Raw genomic sequence first — 15,791 nt, forward strand, 5'->3', positions numbered from 1 at the left:
TATGGAGGGTGAAGTAAAGTTATGTGTAGAGGGATGTTGGAACAAGAAAAGTAATCAGAAACTAAATATGTAGTACGATAAGGTTGCGCACCAACGACACCGAGCAGCAAGCGGTCGCGATGTCTGTGCCCCCTCTGTAATCGAAGCGCACGCGCAAGACACGTGAAGTCACGTTGTATCTGATTGTAATTTTTCAAACAAAGCAAAAAAGCGAAATGCAAGACCACGGTCCTCAATCTTTTGGGCTATGCATTAGCGCAAGGCAAGTTGATTGGGGGCTTTCCTTGGCTTATGACGCACATGGTTAGCCATATCCCCAGCTTTTAGCGCCTTGTCCTTGCGTCTTGCGCAGCAATCCGACATCCAGTGCCTGCGACACACTCCCAGTTTTCCCCAGTTAGACCCACACAGCCACCAGCAGCAAGTACAGACTCTGTTGAGAATCCAGATCGCATACGAAACCTACGACATACTATCGGAGTAGAAGCTGAAGATACACAACTCCATTCATCTATCAAGCGCTAGACTTGTTCCCGCTCGACGAGTAACCTCTCCCAAATATGGCATCTTCATCCTCGTCCTCGCCGCTGCTATAGTACGACTCTCTCCATATCTCCCCTATTTCACACCATCTATCTTACTAACACCCCCACCAGCGCCTGCATCGCCCACAACACCACGGTCCTCGCCGAACACACAGCCTCAGCCTCCTCCAACGCCTCCTCGCTCGTCTCCCTCGTCCTCCCACGCATCGCGCACGACAAATCCGCCCACAAGACAATCGACCAATCCAAATTCTTCATCCACTGCCTCGTCAAATCGCCCTCTGATTTCCCCGCCTCCCACGCCACCGCCGGCGGCCTAACCTTCCTCGTCATCGCGGAGCGCGAGCTGGGCCAGCGCATCCCGTTCGGCTTCCTCGCCACGCTTGAGAAGCGCTTCTTCGCAGAGTTCGAGCCTGAGAGTACGAATTTCCATGACTTGCCGCCGTATGGCTGCGCGAGTTTTAATGGCGCGCTCAAGAGGTTGATGCTGGAGCAGGGGAGTACGCAGGCGGGGCAGCAGGATGCGCTTAGGACGGCACAGCGCGAGATTGAGGGTGTGAGGGAGATTATGACGGAGAATATTGAGAGGGTGCTTGAGAGGGGCGAGCATATGAGTGTGCTTGTGGACAAGACGGGGAGGCTGGGTGAGAATGCGAGGGACTTTAGAGTTAGGAGTCGGACATTGAAGAGGAGGATGTGGTGGAAAAACGTCAAGCTCATGGTGCTTTTGATTCTCGTCGTCATCTTTCTGCTCTACTTGTTTGTAGGCTTTGGATGCGGGCTGCCTGGTATGTTTCTCCCTCTTTGGAACCGAGTGATTTGGGAAACCATGAACCCACTAACATTCAACAGGATGGAGTCGATGCCTCGGTCACTAAGTCCCCCCTACCATATCCTCTATAACCATTTCACTCCTCGAACCGAACAACTCGAATCATGTTTTGGACCCGTAAACAAAACAATGTGGCTGGGAATAAAGCAGGCCTTTGTGCCTACGTCAATACACGCTTCATGGCGTGCATGTAGTATTCTTCATTATAGTCCTTACTAAGTGGCATGGCGTCTGGCGTCTATTTTCTTCTCTTTCCAATTGCGCCATCAGTAGTCTTGAAATCGACTACTTTCTCTTTCCAACAACCAAAAAAACACCGTCCCAATGCAGATCCCTTCCCTGGGATAACCTGTTTGTGTCCCAAGATGCACCAAACTATTGCCCAACCGAGCTAATCCGAATCTGCCCCACCCAAACCTAATCATGACCCAAACGTAACCCTAAACCCAGACGCCAGAAAAAACAAAAAACAGCCTGAAATAAAACTGAAATAGCTCCCCCCTACCCTGATTACAAGAAATATACATCATATATATACCCTTATATGCCGTTTTCACTCAACTCCATGGAAATGCTTTTGACTATCTATCTACAGTCTGTATGCCTACCCCGAAACCACGGAATAGACCCCAAAGGAAAAAGAAAATGTATCAGTGGAAATGGAAAATAAAAAAAGGAGACTTTTTTGCTGTTTTGCTCGTATTCGTTAAAAACCGTCAAACGCCTGCCATGAAACTCATACACATTACTGTGCATCTACGGTGCCATGACCATAGCGAGCAGTGCCATGCGGGTATACAGTCCGTATCTCATCTGTATATCTGTTAGCCCTTGCATTTCCTCTTTGACAATTTAAAACCTACCTGTCTGAAGTATGCCGCCCTAGGGTCAAAGTCAACCTCCTCGTTGATCTCATTGTTCCTAGGCAGTGGGTGCATGACAATCATGTTCTCTTTGGCTCCCTTCAACAACTTGTTGTCAATGACAAACGCGTCCTTCACAGCCTCGTAGCTGGCCACGTCGGGGAAGCGCTCTTTCTGCACACGAGTGCAGTAGATGACATCCGAAGAAGCGACAATCTCGTCTGTGAGCTCGTTGGAAACCTTGTTCAGCTGACCTCGTGACTTGAGAGCGTTGGTTACACCCGAAGGCATAACGAGGGACTCTGGAGAGACGAGGTTGATGGTAACGTCGTAGTGAGAAAGAAGCTCGCACAGGGAGTGTACAGTGCGGCCGTACTTGAGGTCACCAACGAAGGTAATGTTGAGGCCGTTGACGGTTCCAAGCTCCTCACGGATAGTGAAAATATCGAGAAGGGCCTGAGTTGGGTGCTCGCGGCTTCCATTGCCAGCGTTGATGATTGGAACATCAGAGAACTTTGTGGCAATGTCGATGGATTCCTCGGATGGGTGGCGGAGGACAATAGCATCACCGTAGCAGCCCAAAGTACGGATGGTATCAGCGATAGACTCGCCCTTCTGGGTAGAAGAAACTGATTCGTTAATGACAACAACCTCACCACCCAGACGCTTCATGGCAGCATCAAAAGAAGCTGACGTTCTTGTAGATGGCTCACAGAACATGGTGCAAAGTACACGACCCTTGAGGACATCGAGACAGCCCTGTCGCTGAGTACCCAGGCGCATCTCCTGGGCAATAGTGAACAGAAGGTGGAGGTCTGCTCGGGAGAACTGTTTGACAGAGGTAATGCTCTGTTGCTTGAATGGCGACTTCGCGAGGAGCTGCGTTAGAGACAATGAACTGTTCAGGCTAGAATTGGCTCCAGAAGATTGGTCGTGGGATCCGGTAGCAACAGTGAAGTCTTGGAAATCAACCTTGCTGACCTCCATGTCGTAGTGGCGGGCAATTGCCTCGATCAGCAACTTGGCGTTCTTGACATTGGTGACCAATGGAGTCTGATAGTCGACGGCCATACGACGTGTCTGGTAACCCCTACTCATGTAGTTGGCAGGTCGGCGGAAGCGGTTGCTTGATGGCAGGTTGATGTAGAGATCGATAAGGTTATTGGACAAGTGCTGTGTGAGCGAGTACTCTTGCTTCTGCTCGTCGTGTTCGCCACTAGAAAGGACTTCCAGGAACTTGACCGGAATACCGTGCTCTTGAATGTAGTCGGCAGTTCCAGCAGTTGCGAAGAGGTTGTAGCCCATCTTGTGCAGGCGTTCAATTGATGGAAGCATTTCCAACTTATCCTTGAACGAACCAATTGACAGGAGAATGTTCTTCTTTGGCAGCCTAAAGCCGGTGGCGATGAGACCCTTGATATAGGCTTCGTACTTGGTACGACCGAAGCAAGCAACTTCACCGGTGGAAGCCATCTCTACACCAAGAACAGGATCGGCACCAGAGAGACGAGAGAATGAGAACTGGGGAACCTTGACACCAACATATTCTGCTGGAATATTGACCGGTGGGTACTCCTGGACAGGTAGACCAGCCATGGCCTTGGTAGCCATCTCAATCAGGTCGACACCCATAACCTTGGAGACGAAGGGGAAAGATCGGGACGCACGAACGTTGCACTCAATGACCTTGATCTCGTTGTCTTTAGCAATAAACTGGATGTTGTACGGTCCTGTAATGTTGAGAGCTGCTCCAATCTTGCGAGTGGCATCTTCGATCTGTCTCACGGTCTCGGGGTCGAGATCCTGGGGAGGCAGAATCAAAGTGGCATCACCGGAGTGAACACCAGCATTCTCTACGTGTTCAGAGATGAAATGTCCGATCATCGTACCCTTGTTGGCAACAGCGTCCATCTCGATTTCCTTGGCATTCTCAATGTACTTTGTAATAACGACAGGATGTTCCTTAGACACGTCTGCCGCTTGGTTCAAGTAATTAGCCAGATCGTGCTTCGAGTAGACAGTATTCATGGCGGCTCCAGACAAAACATAGGAAGGACGAACCAAGACGGGGTAAGATACCCGCTCGCAGAACTCGGTCGCCTCCTCAATACTTGTGAGCTCTTTCCAGGCAGGCTGGTCTACAGAGATACGGTCAAGCATACGAGAGAACTTGTATCTGTTCTCTGCGGTATCGATCATCTCTGGGGAAGTACCAAGGATCTTGACGTTCATGCGGTGCAGCGGTAGGGCAATGTTGTTTGAAGTCTGACCACCCATACTTACGACCACGCCGCTCGAGTTCTCAATGGTGTAGATGTCCAGCACGGTTTCCAAAGAGATGCACTCAAAGTAGAGACGGTCGGCCTCGTCGTAATCAGTGGAAACGGTCTCGGGGTTGTAGTTCAACATGACGGTCTTGAAGCCCTGCTGCCTCAGTGTGCGGATGGCACGGACAGAGCACCAGTCGAACTCGACAGAAGATCCGATACGGTACACACCGGAACCGAGCACCATGATACCCTTGTCGTTGAAGCTGATGTCGTGCTCATTGCCGTTGTATGTGAGGTAAAGGTAGTTGGTTACCGCAGGGAACTCAGCAGCGACGGTATCAATCTGCTTCACAACAGGGAAGATACCAGCATCGACACGTACACGGCGTACAGCGAGCTCATTGGATGCCCAGAATTTGGCAAGTTGACGGTCAGAAAATCCGAGTTGCTTAGCTTTCTTGATCAAGGGCTTGGTGATGCTGACAGTGTCGTAGTCCGCCATCAATTTCTCGAACTCACTTAGAGACTTGAGACGGCTGAGGAACCACTTGTCGATCTTGGTCATCTCCCAGATCTTATCGACACTGTATCCAGATTTCATAGCATTAGCAATAGCAAAGAGACGCTGATCGGAAGGTGTTTGCAGTTCCTGGTCGATTTCCATCAAGGCAGGGGTCTCGTTGAAGCCAAGATTGCTAGGGTCAATCTCACGAATAGCCTTTTGCAAGGCCTCCTCGAACGTCCGGCCAATACTCATGACCTCTCCGACACTCTTCATAGATGAGCCGAGAAGAGTCGATACACGGGTGAACTTCTTCAAATCCCAGCGAGGAATCTTGACCACGACGTAATCAAGCGATGGCTCGAAGCAAGCGCAAGTCGAGCGTGTGACTGAGTTGGAGATCTCGTTGAGAGGGATGTTCAGACCAAGCTTGGCAGCGACGAATGCAAGAGGATATCCAGTGGCTTTGGAAGCAAGAGCGGAAGAACGCGAAAGACGAGCGTTGACCTCGATAATGCAGTACTCTTTGGAGAATGGGTTAAGTGCGTACTGAATGTTGCACTCGCCAACAACACCAAGATGGCGGATAACGTTGACAGCAGTCGTTCGGAGCATGTTGTAGTCAGCGTCCGAAAGGGTCTGCGAGGGCGCAACGACAATAGAGTCTCCAGTGTGAATACCGAGCGGGTCGAAGTTCTCCATGTTACAAACGGTGATGCAGTTGTCCCGGCAATCACGGACGACTTCGTACTCGATCTCCTTCCATCCCTTCATACTGCGCTCAATGAGCACCTGAGGACTGGCTGCAAAAGCCTTGTTACACAGATCAAGAAGTTGTTGCTCGTTGTCGGCGAAACCACTACCGAGTCCACCCAGAGCATATGCTGCTCGTACAATGACAGGGAAGCCAATGTCTTTGACCGCATTCATGGCTTCTTCGACGTTGTTGGCAGATGCAGACTTGGCACACTTCTCCCCGATAGACTCCATACTACGGGCAAAGAGCTCGCGGTCCTCAGTGGTGATGATGGTGTCAATTGGGGTACCAAGAACCTTGACACCAAGACCTTCGAATTCATCCTTGAGCTGAATACCGACCTGGAGTGCAGTCTGACCACCGAAGGTTACGTAGATACCATCGGGTCGCTCTTTCTGAATGACCTTGCGGACGAAGTCTGCGTTGACAGGCAAGAAGTAGACCTTGTCGGCGAGACCCTTTGAGGTTTGGATGGTAGCGATGTTGGGGTTGATCAAGATAGTGTAGATGCCCTCTTCCTTCAAAGCCTTAATAGCCTGGCTACCAGAGTAGTCAAACTCTCCAGCCTGTCCAATACTCAAGCCTCCACTTCCAAGAACAAGGACTTTCTTGACGTCGACCCTAGGGGTGAGCTTTCTGTTCTCCTCGAAAGTGCCACCGGGGAATTCGACTGGTTTTGACATGACCTCTGGTGATGTCATGGCCTTTTGTATGGTGCTAATGAAGACATCGAAGAGGTACTCCGTGTCACGGGGGCCAGGTGTGTGTTCAGGGTGGAATTGCACACTGAAGTATGGCTTTTGCTGGTGTCGGATACCCTCGTTACTGCCGTCATTGGCGTTGACGAAGAGCTCTTCCCAGCTGCTGGGTAGAGTTTTGGAGTCAACGGCATATCCGTGGTTCTGTGAGGTGATGTGGCACTTTCCAGTGAGCAAGCTTGTGCAGGGAATGTTGGCACCACGGTTACCAAACTTCATCTTGATTGTGCTAGCGCCGGCCGCTCGAGCGAGCAGTTGGTGGCCAAGACAGATACCAAAGATGGGTGTTCGGGCCTCATCCATGGCGTTCTTGATGTGCTGTACTGTAGACTCCATCATGGCTGGGTCACCGGGACCGTTGGAGATGAAGAGACCATCATAGTCCTTGCCGGCAAGCTTGGGGAAGTCGTAGTCCCAAGGTACTTGTAGGACTTCGACTCCCCTTCGTACCAAGCATCTCAATTGATTGTATTTGAGACCCACGTCAACGGTTACTACACGAACAGGACGGCCAGAAGGGTGCTTGAGCGCAGTGGCGGGATCGGGAGAGTAAAGCTTTGGCTCCTTGATGGAGACTAGAGAGTGTCAGGAATGGCACGACTTTGGAAGTAGAGCGAACGTACCTTCGGCGACAAGGTTCTTCTTGTTGGGGTCTACCCATTCAATCTGCTCGAAGCTGCTCCTCCAGTCGGTCTCGCCCTCGGTGAGAGCGGCAGAGGGTGTTGGTGCGGTCCTCTGGAGAAGACGTCCCAGCATGCTTCCCTCTTCTCTGATACGTTTGGTTAGCGCTCGCGTGTCGACGCCTGTGATGGCGGGCACGCCCTGTTCCTTGAGCCATGCACCCAGCGAAGAGGTGGCCAAGTGGTGGGAGTATTCCTCGCCGGCATATGTAGCCACGACGAGTCCAGCAATGTGAATCTCTCTAGACTCGAAATTTGCTGGAACTTCCTTGAGCAGACTATCCATTTCCTCTCGAGACGGGACGCCATAGTTGCCCACAAGGGGAAATGTAATGACAAGGATTTGACCTCTGTATGAAGGATCTGTTACAGACTCGGGGTAGCCGACCATACCAGTCTGGAAGACAAGCTCTCCAGAGATGCTCTTGTCGGCACCGAAGCTTTGTCCAAAGCAAACGTAGCCATCTTGAAGCTCAAGTGCCAGATTCTGGCTTTGTTCGGGCAGGGATGCCATAATTGAGGATACAAGAGACAGCTCTAGGGCTATGGAACCCTGGGATGCGAGACTGCCGGACAATTTGAGGGGAGAGAAGAGTTCTTGAAGGCTCAACAGAAAAGAAAAAAAAAGTTTCGGAGCCTCACTGCAGTTGAAAAAAACGAAAGCGGACTAGCTGCAGGTGTATGGCGGGGTTGATTGGTCTGCCCCACCTGAGCGAATGACGAGGCTTGTGTGCGGTGCCGAGTCTGCGAATCGAGGTATCCGGGCCACTGCATATGTACGTAGGCATTTTTTTCTAACTACCAAAATGGAATGTCATGATTTGATACTGAGCCAGCCTTTACATAGGCAAATGTCCTAGCTCGATGTCTCCGGGCTAGGGTGATACATGTTGAGAAATCAAAGGTCAACAGGGAGTGCACGTGACATGGGCTTATCGATAGTAGGGAAGGCAGAGCACCTACTGCCCCTCATGTCCGATGTATGTTAGGATTATGGGATTTTTATTACACCGTGCCTCGGCGTGAAGTACTGAGGATGAGATGAATACGTACGTACGTATGTGGTCATGCAGCAGGCTGGCGAACTAGCATATCCTGCTGTATTCAAGCAGGATCTGCGCCTACTCGGACATGGACAGAGACGCTATACGCATCGTGCTGGATGCAAGGGATCGCAGGGGTGTGGCAGGGCGGTGTGCATTCCAAGTCGCCAGTCTCGCCAGCACTGCCAATGACGGAGATCGGGGGGTGCAGTGGAGTCCATGATGCGTGCAGGACCCAACGGTTCAGCTGCAGCACGACATCACCGTTGTCGGTTCTTTTTTTCACGCGCGGCGGCATTTTTTTTTGTTGGCGTGGGTGGGTGAGGTAGCAGACATGGGGATTGGAAGTAAGTAGGCCGTCGATGGCCGCGCGCAAAGCCCGATAGCGGAAGGGTGACGAATGGGATATCGTATATGGGAAGCCGATATTACTAGGAATAGACAGATCTAGTCTTCGTTCTTGTCGAGGGAACATGCAGGGCTCTCGCGTCGGCGTGGTAGCGAGCAGTGAGCCCCGTCGCAGCATCTTGGAAGCTGTCGTCTAGATGCTCGCAGACCGCGCGGGGCATATGACGGCACCCCCATGGCCACATATCCAATTTGGCAGGACAGAAGCATTTGCATTCCGTGGCTTGCGGCTGAGCACAACGGGAGCGAGGCATCGGGGTCCTATTGCGTATTTGCGCCTAGTGATTAGCATTGCGAAAAGTAAGAATCCCGGCAGCCAAGTATGTGAAGATCTGAGGTGTTTTTAACGTCCAAGTAGAGTAGGCCGTAGAGGGCGTGCGCATGCTGCACCCCAGATGTATGCGCCACTTGAGCGATAAGCCAACCCCCATGCAGGCATCCGGTGTCGATGACGAGGGGCGAAAAGGAAAAGAGGTGTACTGGAGCAGGCCGTGGTCGCATTTGCGCCTGTCTCACTTGGCCGTCGTATGCCCTCCGCGCCGCCTACGCTCCCAGGCCCTGGCTGCATGTGGTGCGCGCCGCCGGCCATTGGCTGGATAGCCGTGTAGACATGGACGAGACGACATGGCGGTCGCGTCTCACCCTTCCTCATGATGCCTCGACGGCACGATGCCGCATGACGGCCTAAATCTGGGCAGTGGACCAAGTGCGGCACGAAAATGGGCAAGAGCGCTTTTATCGCCCTCTTCTGTGCTTCATTTCCCACCCCGTGGTGAAACCTGGCCTAGCATCTCCACCCACCGAGCCCCGATATCTCTCCCGCCCTCCCTCCCTCCCTCCTATCTCCCCTCGGTCTGCTCCGACTTTGACGACAGACGCCACTACCCTGGAGACAAGAGGTCCTCTCCATGTTCTCCTCATTCTTCGCCTCAAAGTCACGCCGGCCCTCAGAGACGACACCATTGCTCGCCGCAATCGACAGGTACCGCCGCCGCCACAATGGAGACGAATCGGACCCGGCCGACCACAACCCGGGCGCAGTAACCCATTTCGACGGCGACGATGACGAGTATGAGGATGAGGACGAGCACCAGCCTCAGCCTCAGCGCCGCCAGCGCGATGGGCCTTTGCTCCCAGTCTTCTCCCCCGAAATCTTGGGTAGGCGCACCGTTTAGATGCGGCTCATGTTCAAATCTCCTGACACCCTATACAGATCGCATACCCATTTACAACACCACGCACGCCATCCGCATCATCCTTGTCCAGCGATGTGAAACGACACTCTCCTGGGACCAACTGCGCTCGCCCCAAGTCTCACAATTCCTCGTCAAGCCCATCCAGCAACAACTTCGCTCCGACCAGTTCTCGCGCGGATTGCTCTACTGCCTGCTCGCAAATTGTCTGCAATTCAAGAAGGAGGGCGAAGAGAATCCCGGCAACGTGGGAGTTAGCAAGACCCGTGCCCTGATATGCGAGCTGCTGGCCGTGAGGCTGCTCAAGGAGTTTTCGACCCGTGAACTGATTGATGCGCTCTCCTATGATTTCGATCCCTTGCAGGGCTTAGCCATGCCTGGACGTGGCAACATGACCCCAGGCAGCCGAAATTGGTCGAGACAGGGGCCTCGCTCTGCGCGCATCTCGACCCTCGAGATTGCCATTCGCGCTCAGGCAAAGAAGTTTCTCGCCCATCCGCTTGTTGTGCGCCAGCTCGAAGCTATTTGGGCAGGCACCATCGTCTTCCACTCTAGTGCCGATAGCCTGCACCGAAAGCCCGACTCCCCCCAAGCACGCAGCTCCAATGCCTCTGGCGCCGCCTCGCCGAGAACTGGTCCCTCTCGCCGAGCGCCACCCACCAAGCCCTCCCCTCCTCTGAACCAGCCCGCTACAATTCTTCGACGAACAGTGACGCTATACGATCCCCACGATGCATCGCTCTTCAAACTCTCCCGCTTACGAGTTCCTCGCTACCGCAATCTGTTTTCGACTCTCTCTTTTGCCATCATGCTGGGCCTGTTTCTCGCTGTACTCTCACAAAAGTCTGACGATATCACCGGACTCGAGGTCCTCTTTTGGTTTTGGAGTGCTGGGTATATGCTCGACGAGGTGGTGGGCTTCTCAGAACAGGGTTTTGGTCTGTACATTATGAGCGTGTGGAATGCCTTTGATCTAGGCATTTTGCTCATGTTCATGGCATACTATATTCTGCGTCTATACGGCATCCTCATGCCAGACGTTAGCAGCACCAGAGTTGCAGCCATGGCATATGACGTATTGGGGTCTACGGCAGTCTTGCTGTTTCCCCGACTCTTCTCCGCCCTGGATCACTACCGCTACTTTTCACAGCTACTGATTGCCTTCAAGATGATGGCTGTTGACTTGGTTGCGCTGCTTGTACTGATCATCATCAGCTGCAGTGGTTTCTTTGTTGCCTTTAGCTTGGCTTTCAAGCGAGATCTGGGCCCCTCAAATGCTGCATATGCAATCTTCCAGCTCGTCATGGGATTCAGCCCTGCCGCTTGGGACCTCTGGGGAGACATGAACTTTCTTGGCAAGACCCTGCTTGCCCTGTTCCTCTTCATTTGTCATTTCCTTGTTGTGACCATCCTTATCACAGTCTTGACAAACTCGTTCATGGCCGTCGTCAAGAATGCTGATGAGGAGCACCAATTCTTGTTCGCCGTAAACACGATTTCCATGGTCAAGTCGGATGCACTGTTTTCCTATATTCCACCCACTAACATCATCGGATGGTTATTGATCCCGCTCAAGTACACGATGCCGTTCAAAAAGTTTCTACGCATGAACCGGTTCATCATCAAGGTGACCCATCTTCCCATTCTGTTCGTCATCTTCGTCTACGAGCGCCTTATTCTGTCGCATCTTGCATATGGCCCAACCGATCTTGTCGAGAGGCGAGGACGCGCAGAGTCAAAAGCCCCCGTGCCCGCGTTTAGCATTCGTGGCCCTATAGACTTGTTCAGCCCCCGCTTGCGCGAGCCTTCTGTTACCACGTTCCAAAAGGACCAGGCGTTGGAAGAAGTGTTTCGTAGGCCCTACCTCGACCCTAGCTTCCAGCCCACTCCTCGGCATCCGACCCCGAGAAGGAATTCTGGTAATGTCGTGTCGGACTGGATGAGAAAGATGGGCAACGATGATGAAAACACGCCACCTCAGGATGATTCACGGTCAGTTCTGGATCGGCTTGAGGGTCGCCAACGGCCCTTTTTGCGACGGGCCAGAACTTCAGGTCAGCAAAGGCGAAAGCATCCACTCGCTGCCGCGAGGGCTGTTGTGTCGGATCCAGATGAGCTTGTGACACCTCTCACTGGTCCCATCGCAGAAGAGTCGGAACCCGAAGTCGACAAGGCAGTCATGGAGGAAGCGCCACAGCAAACCGACGCTGATGGAGATGATGAAGACGATCAAGCCAGTACCGATCAAAACGTTACTCCTCGACGTGAGCCTAGTCCAAAAGAGAGTAAGAAGCCCCAGACTGGATACGAGTCTTCTGAGGATGAATTCTTCCGTACGCCCATGACTGGCGTCCAGCGGACGCAGACGCGCTCTTCAGGAATTGCAATTGCGCCATCAGAGTCCAGTTTCAGGGAGAGCAGGCCGACATCGCCTGGCAAGAAGCGGTTGAAACCAACGCATAATCGAAATACATCTACGAGCACGATCCTGTTCAGTCCCATCAAAGACATGATGAGCACATCTCGTGCAGTGTCACCCGAAAAACGGCCCAAGACTGGCAATCGCAGTGGAACAGCCACCGGAACAGCCACCCCAGGTCGTTTGGAGGGCTCAAGTGGGACGGGCGCACGTACACCTAAGCGGGTACTGCCTCCTCCCGCTCCCGGCTCTCGGCCTCGTGCGATCATGCCACCACGGAGGAATTCGGCTAATTTGCTCTTAAACGACAACTTGACACGAGAACCGTCTTTCAGTGCAATTGCCTTGGACCTAGCGTCGGACATTGGAGACAATGCGCTTAACCCTAATTTTGGAAACCTCAGCGGGCTGCCCGCATCTTTCACGACGCAATTCGAAATGGCTGCTAGGATGAAGGCGCGCGAGAAGCAAAAGGGTAGCGACAATGACTCGGACTCGAACCGTATGAGCAGAATTATGCTCGCACGAATGACAACATTGGAGGAAGGCTTCCGTGACATGCTCCAGGAGGTCAAGGGCTTGAAGCAAGGGGAGAGCCAGGGGGGCAGTCGGGGAACGCATTCACCACCCAGCGAACCTATGAGTAAGAAGAAGGGAAAAGCAAAGAAGAAACTCAGTAAGCGCGGCGACGGTTCTGGAGATAGAGTTGGTTCCAGTACGTGAGACAGCGTGGAGAGGCATGACATGACATGATGCAGTCGCTTGCATTTGCATATATCCGGTGTTATCTGCGCATTTACAAGACGCATGGTCTTTTTTTCGGGATGGTTTGGCATTCTGCTTTTGAGAAATATACCCAATGGGTATTTATTTCTGACCAGAGGCGTTTTTTTTTGGATTTGGACATTATAGTCCTCTAGGTTCCGGTCTGCTTTCTTGTATCATTGCAGCGTATTTTACATTGGCCTCACGATTTGTAATTGCTTAGTCTAATATACTTGCTGCCTATGCATTCATATGCGCGGCTTGCAGAAATCACTGTTCTTGACGAGAGATATCAGGAGTAGCCAGTATAAGTAGTGGTGGTAATCTCTGGCGCGTGCAGGTGTCCCGCTACTAATACTTTTCGTTGGACTGTTAATACTGTCTTGTCTATTTTTGTTTAGAGATTGCTATGTACGCTTCTCTTCGCTCATCATGCTCATCTCCTTAAGGACTTCTCGGTCCTTGTCTCATGTATACATTCATACCATACAATCAATGAAATGAACAATCTAAAAACGCCCTAAAATAGAGTTATCTTTTTTCTTCATGCATCACGTGACAAAGTCAGGGTTCAGCTAGAACACACGACCCAGACCTACGCATGTCCATATCCGCCGATCTACCGCTCCACAAAACCCTGAAGATCTTTTCAGACCTAAGATCTCACCATGACGAATCAAACATTGCGAAAGAGGTAACGATCAGTGCCCATTGGTCTGGGTCAGTTGTTACGAGTGTCTAGAATCATGGCTAAAAGGGAACACGCAATATATATGGTCGTATGTGCCTACAATTTTTCTATTGAGATTTTGGAGCGAGTGTGGTTGAATGCGCAATACTTGGGGCATATCGCCACACGTATATGCATAGGATATGTAAAGATACAATTGTAGCTAAAAATTGCACATGTATTGACAGCTTCGCGAAAGTTGCATGGTCATGGTATTGCATCGCGGCAAGATGGCCTATAGTGGATAAAAGGAGAGATATAGATGCATGTGTAGCTATGTATAGAACGCTTCCACCATCTTCCTAGCATCCCCCCTATAATGCAAAACCGAAGTTCAAGCGATAGAACAACAAGTTTGAGAAATACAATACTTCACACTTCTCGTCACCCTCTAGCCGAGCAATCCTGAAAATGCTTTCTGAGAAGAGAAGACACAAAAAACTCACTAAGCATATCGTGGCAAGGCAAAAGACTAGTGATTCTAGAACTCTACATAGTAACGAGAAAAGAATAAAAGGCGGGTCCGCTACTATGCATGGAAACGATGGCATTAATCGGAAAGGGACGGCGAGATGAGGCGCAGACGTAATGAAGAACGTTTGTGTATGTGCTCATGGGGTGACGCGCGCCCTTTCCCCACAGTCCAAGCCAAAAGGTGGGGGGAATTTGTTTCTCGACCGGAACCTCAAAGCAGGGAAAACCAAGGTTCGAGGTTGCATGCGTCTCCCTCCGCCCGCCCCGCCCCGGTGTCTCCCCGCGCCCTTGCTAGGTGGGAAGCTTGTGTGTTGCGAGTTTCTTGAGTGGTACTTATTTCGCGTGTCTCTCTCTTTCTCCTTGACTTTTGGTACTCTGACTTTGGTTTTGCTTTACCTTTGCAAACAGACTTCAAATATACCCTGGTTCATCAATTCTCCGAACACCACCTCTTATATCCCCGCCTCATTGCGACTTGAGTGATTTTCTTTTATCCCTCTCACTCTAATACATTCGACTGAATCGCCGTTTTCGAACTACTTGAATTAAAGTTTCCATCTCCAGCCGCTAGGAAAGCCACCTAACGAAGCCCTATCCCTGCAGCTTTCCAAGCAATTTGGAATAGAGTACTAGACAAAGGACCGGTGCAGTTGCTTTGACCTTGCGAAACCCTTGAAAAAGAGGAGCCTCGGACGATCGATATACCCTTACAAACACTTGTGTGGACATCAGCAACGGGGGCAATTCACAACAGAATATCCAAAAACCAATATGGCGCCCATCCACAAGACACCCAGCGAAGAAGGTACGCATCTTCACCCTAAATCCCCTCCTCCACAAACGACTACGAAACTAACCCTCCTTCTCCCACAGAAATCGCAAAAACCCTCGGCAACCTCAAGCTCTCCCCCTCGCACCCAGAGAAACCGCTCAAGAAACCCAAATCCAAGCCCGTCGCCGACAGCTGGGACGACGACGGCGCCCTCAGCTCCTCAGACACCGAAACCGAAACCAGCAGTTCCACAAAAAAAGGCAAGGCATCACAAGACCAACAACAAGACGGCGGCAAATCCTCACCCCAAGATGCCCTAAAACCCCTCTCAACAACCTCCTCCCACGAAGCCGACGTACCCCCCAACCCCCCACCCCCGACTCCCGCCTCGCCCACGCAATTCGAGTACCCGCACGGCGACAACGTGGGGTATGACATTGGGGCTGAGGGACCGCGGAGCAGAAATAGCCCTGCGAGTTTGGATAAGCGGCCGGAGAAGACGACGGCGGTTGCCGGGAGGATGATTGCGGGGGCGTTGGGAGTGAGGGCGCCGAGGAGGACGGAGGAGGAGAGGGAGTATGATCGGGTTATGAGGGAGAAGGAGAGGAAGAGGCGGGTGGAGGAGAAAGAGAGGGAGAAGAGGGAAGCGGAAGCGAGGGAGGCGAGGAAGAAGGCTGTTTGGGATGATTAGAGGAGGGATGGGGTGGTTGTGTTATCTAGACGTTGGAGCACAAGTATGAACCTCGTCGTTTGTATATAAATATAAGAGTTTACGGGAAT

The 15,791-nt window shown here is 51.8% G+C and overlaps 5 protein-coding genes across 5 annotated transcripts; 3 read left to right on the forward strand and 2 right to left on the reverse strand.

Moving 5' to 3' along the window:
* Nucleotides 1–560: 560 nt before the first annotated feature.
* COCSADRAFT_166530 (uncharacterized protein) lies at nucleotides 561–1,423 on the forward strand (the record flags this gene model as incomplete). The annotated part of the gene is made up of 3 exons (XM_007696654.1): nucleotides 561–595; nucleotides 657–1,333; nucleotides 1,398–1,423. The coding sequence occupies 3 exons, from the start codon at nucleotides 561–563 to the stop codon at nucleotides 1,421–1,423; spliced, it is 738 nt and encodes a 245-aa protein (XP_007694844.1).
* A 710-nt stretch (nucleotides 1,424–2,133) lies between these two features.
* Nucleotides 2,134–7,721, reverse strand: COCSADRAFT_78202 (uncharacterized protein; the record flags this gene model as incomplete). Its single annotated transcript, XM_007696655.1, has 3 exons — nucleotides 2,134–2,190; nucleotides 2,241–7,102; nucleotides 7,151–7,721. The coding sequence occupies 3 exons, from the start codon at nucleotides 7,719–7,721 to the stop codon at nucleotides 2,134–2,136; spliced, it is 5,490 nt and encodes a 1,829-aa protein (XP_007694845.1).
* A 590-nt stretch (nucleotides 7,722–8,311) lies between these two features.
* COCSADRAFT_341569 (uncharacterized protein) lies at nucleotides 8,312–8,791 on the reverse strand (the record flags this gene model as incomplete). The annotated part of the gene is made up of 1 exon (XM_007696656.1): nucleotides 8,312–8,791. The coding sequence occupies exon 1, from the start codon at nucleotides 8,774–8,776 to the stop codon at nucleotides 8,312–8,314; it is 465 nt and encodes a 154-aa protein (XP_007694846.1). The 5' UTR covers nucleotides 8,777–8,791.
* A 658-nt stretch (nucleotides 8,792–9,449) lies between these two features.
* Nucleotides 9,450–13,369, forward strand: COCSADRAFT_106209 (uncharacterized protein). Its single transcript, XM_007696657.1, has 2 exons — nucleotides 9,450–9,816; nucleotides 9,872–13,369. The coding sequence occupies exons 1-2, from the start codon at nucleotides 9,567–9,569 to the stop codon at nucleotides 12,991–12,993; spliced, it is 3,372 nt and encodes a 1,123-aa protein (XP_007694847.1). The 5' UTR covers nucleotides 9,450–9,566; the 3' UTR covers nucleotides 12,994–13,369.
* Nucleotides 13,370–15,010: 1,641 nt separating this feature from the next.
* On the forward strand, nucleotides 15,011–15,702 carry COCSADRAFT_21757 (uncharacterized protein; the record flags this gene model as incomplete). Its single annotated transcript, XM_007695884.1, has 2 exons — nucleotides 15,011–15,044; nucleotides 15,113–15,702. 2 exons carry the CDS (start codon nucleotides 15,011–15,013, stop codon nucleotides 15,700–15,702), a joined length of 624 nt encoding a protein of 207 aa, XP_007694074.1.
* Between the last annotated feature and the right edge of the window lie 89 nt (nucleotides 15,703–15,791).

This window comes from Bipolaris sorokiniana, assembly GCF_000338995.1.
Source record: "Bipolaris sorokiniana ND90Pr unplaced genomic scaffold COCSAscaffold_1, whole genome shotgun sequence".
NCBI lineage: Eukaryota > Fungi > Ascomycota > Dothideomycetes > Pleosporales > Pleosporaceae > Bipolaris > Bipolaris sorokiniana.

What these genes read in the sequence shown, in the direction of transcription:
- COCSADRAFT_106209 (XM_007696657.1), top strand. Translation starts at nt 9,567, where the DNA reads ATGTTCTCCTCATTCTTCGCCTCAAAGTCACGCCGGCCCTCAGAGACG. An exon ending in CTTCTCCCCCGAAATCTTGG is followed by an intron (nt 9,817 to 9,871) that starts GTAGGCGCACCG and finishes CACCCTATACAG; the next exon opens with ATCGCATACCCATTTACAAC.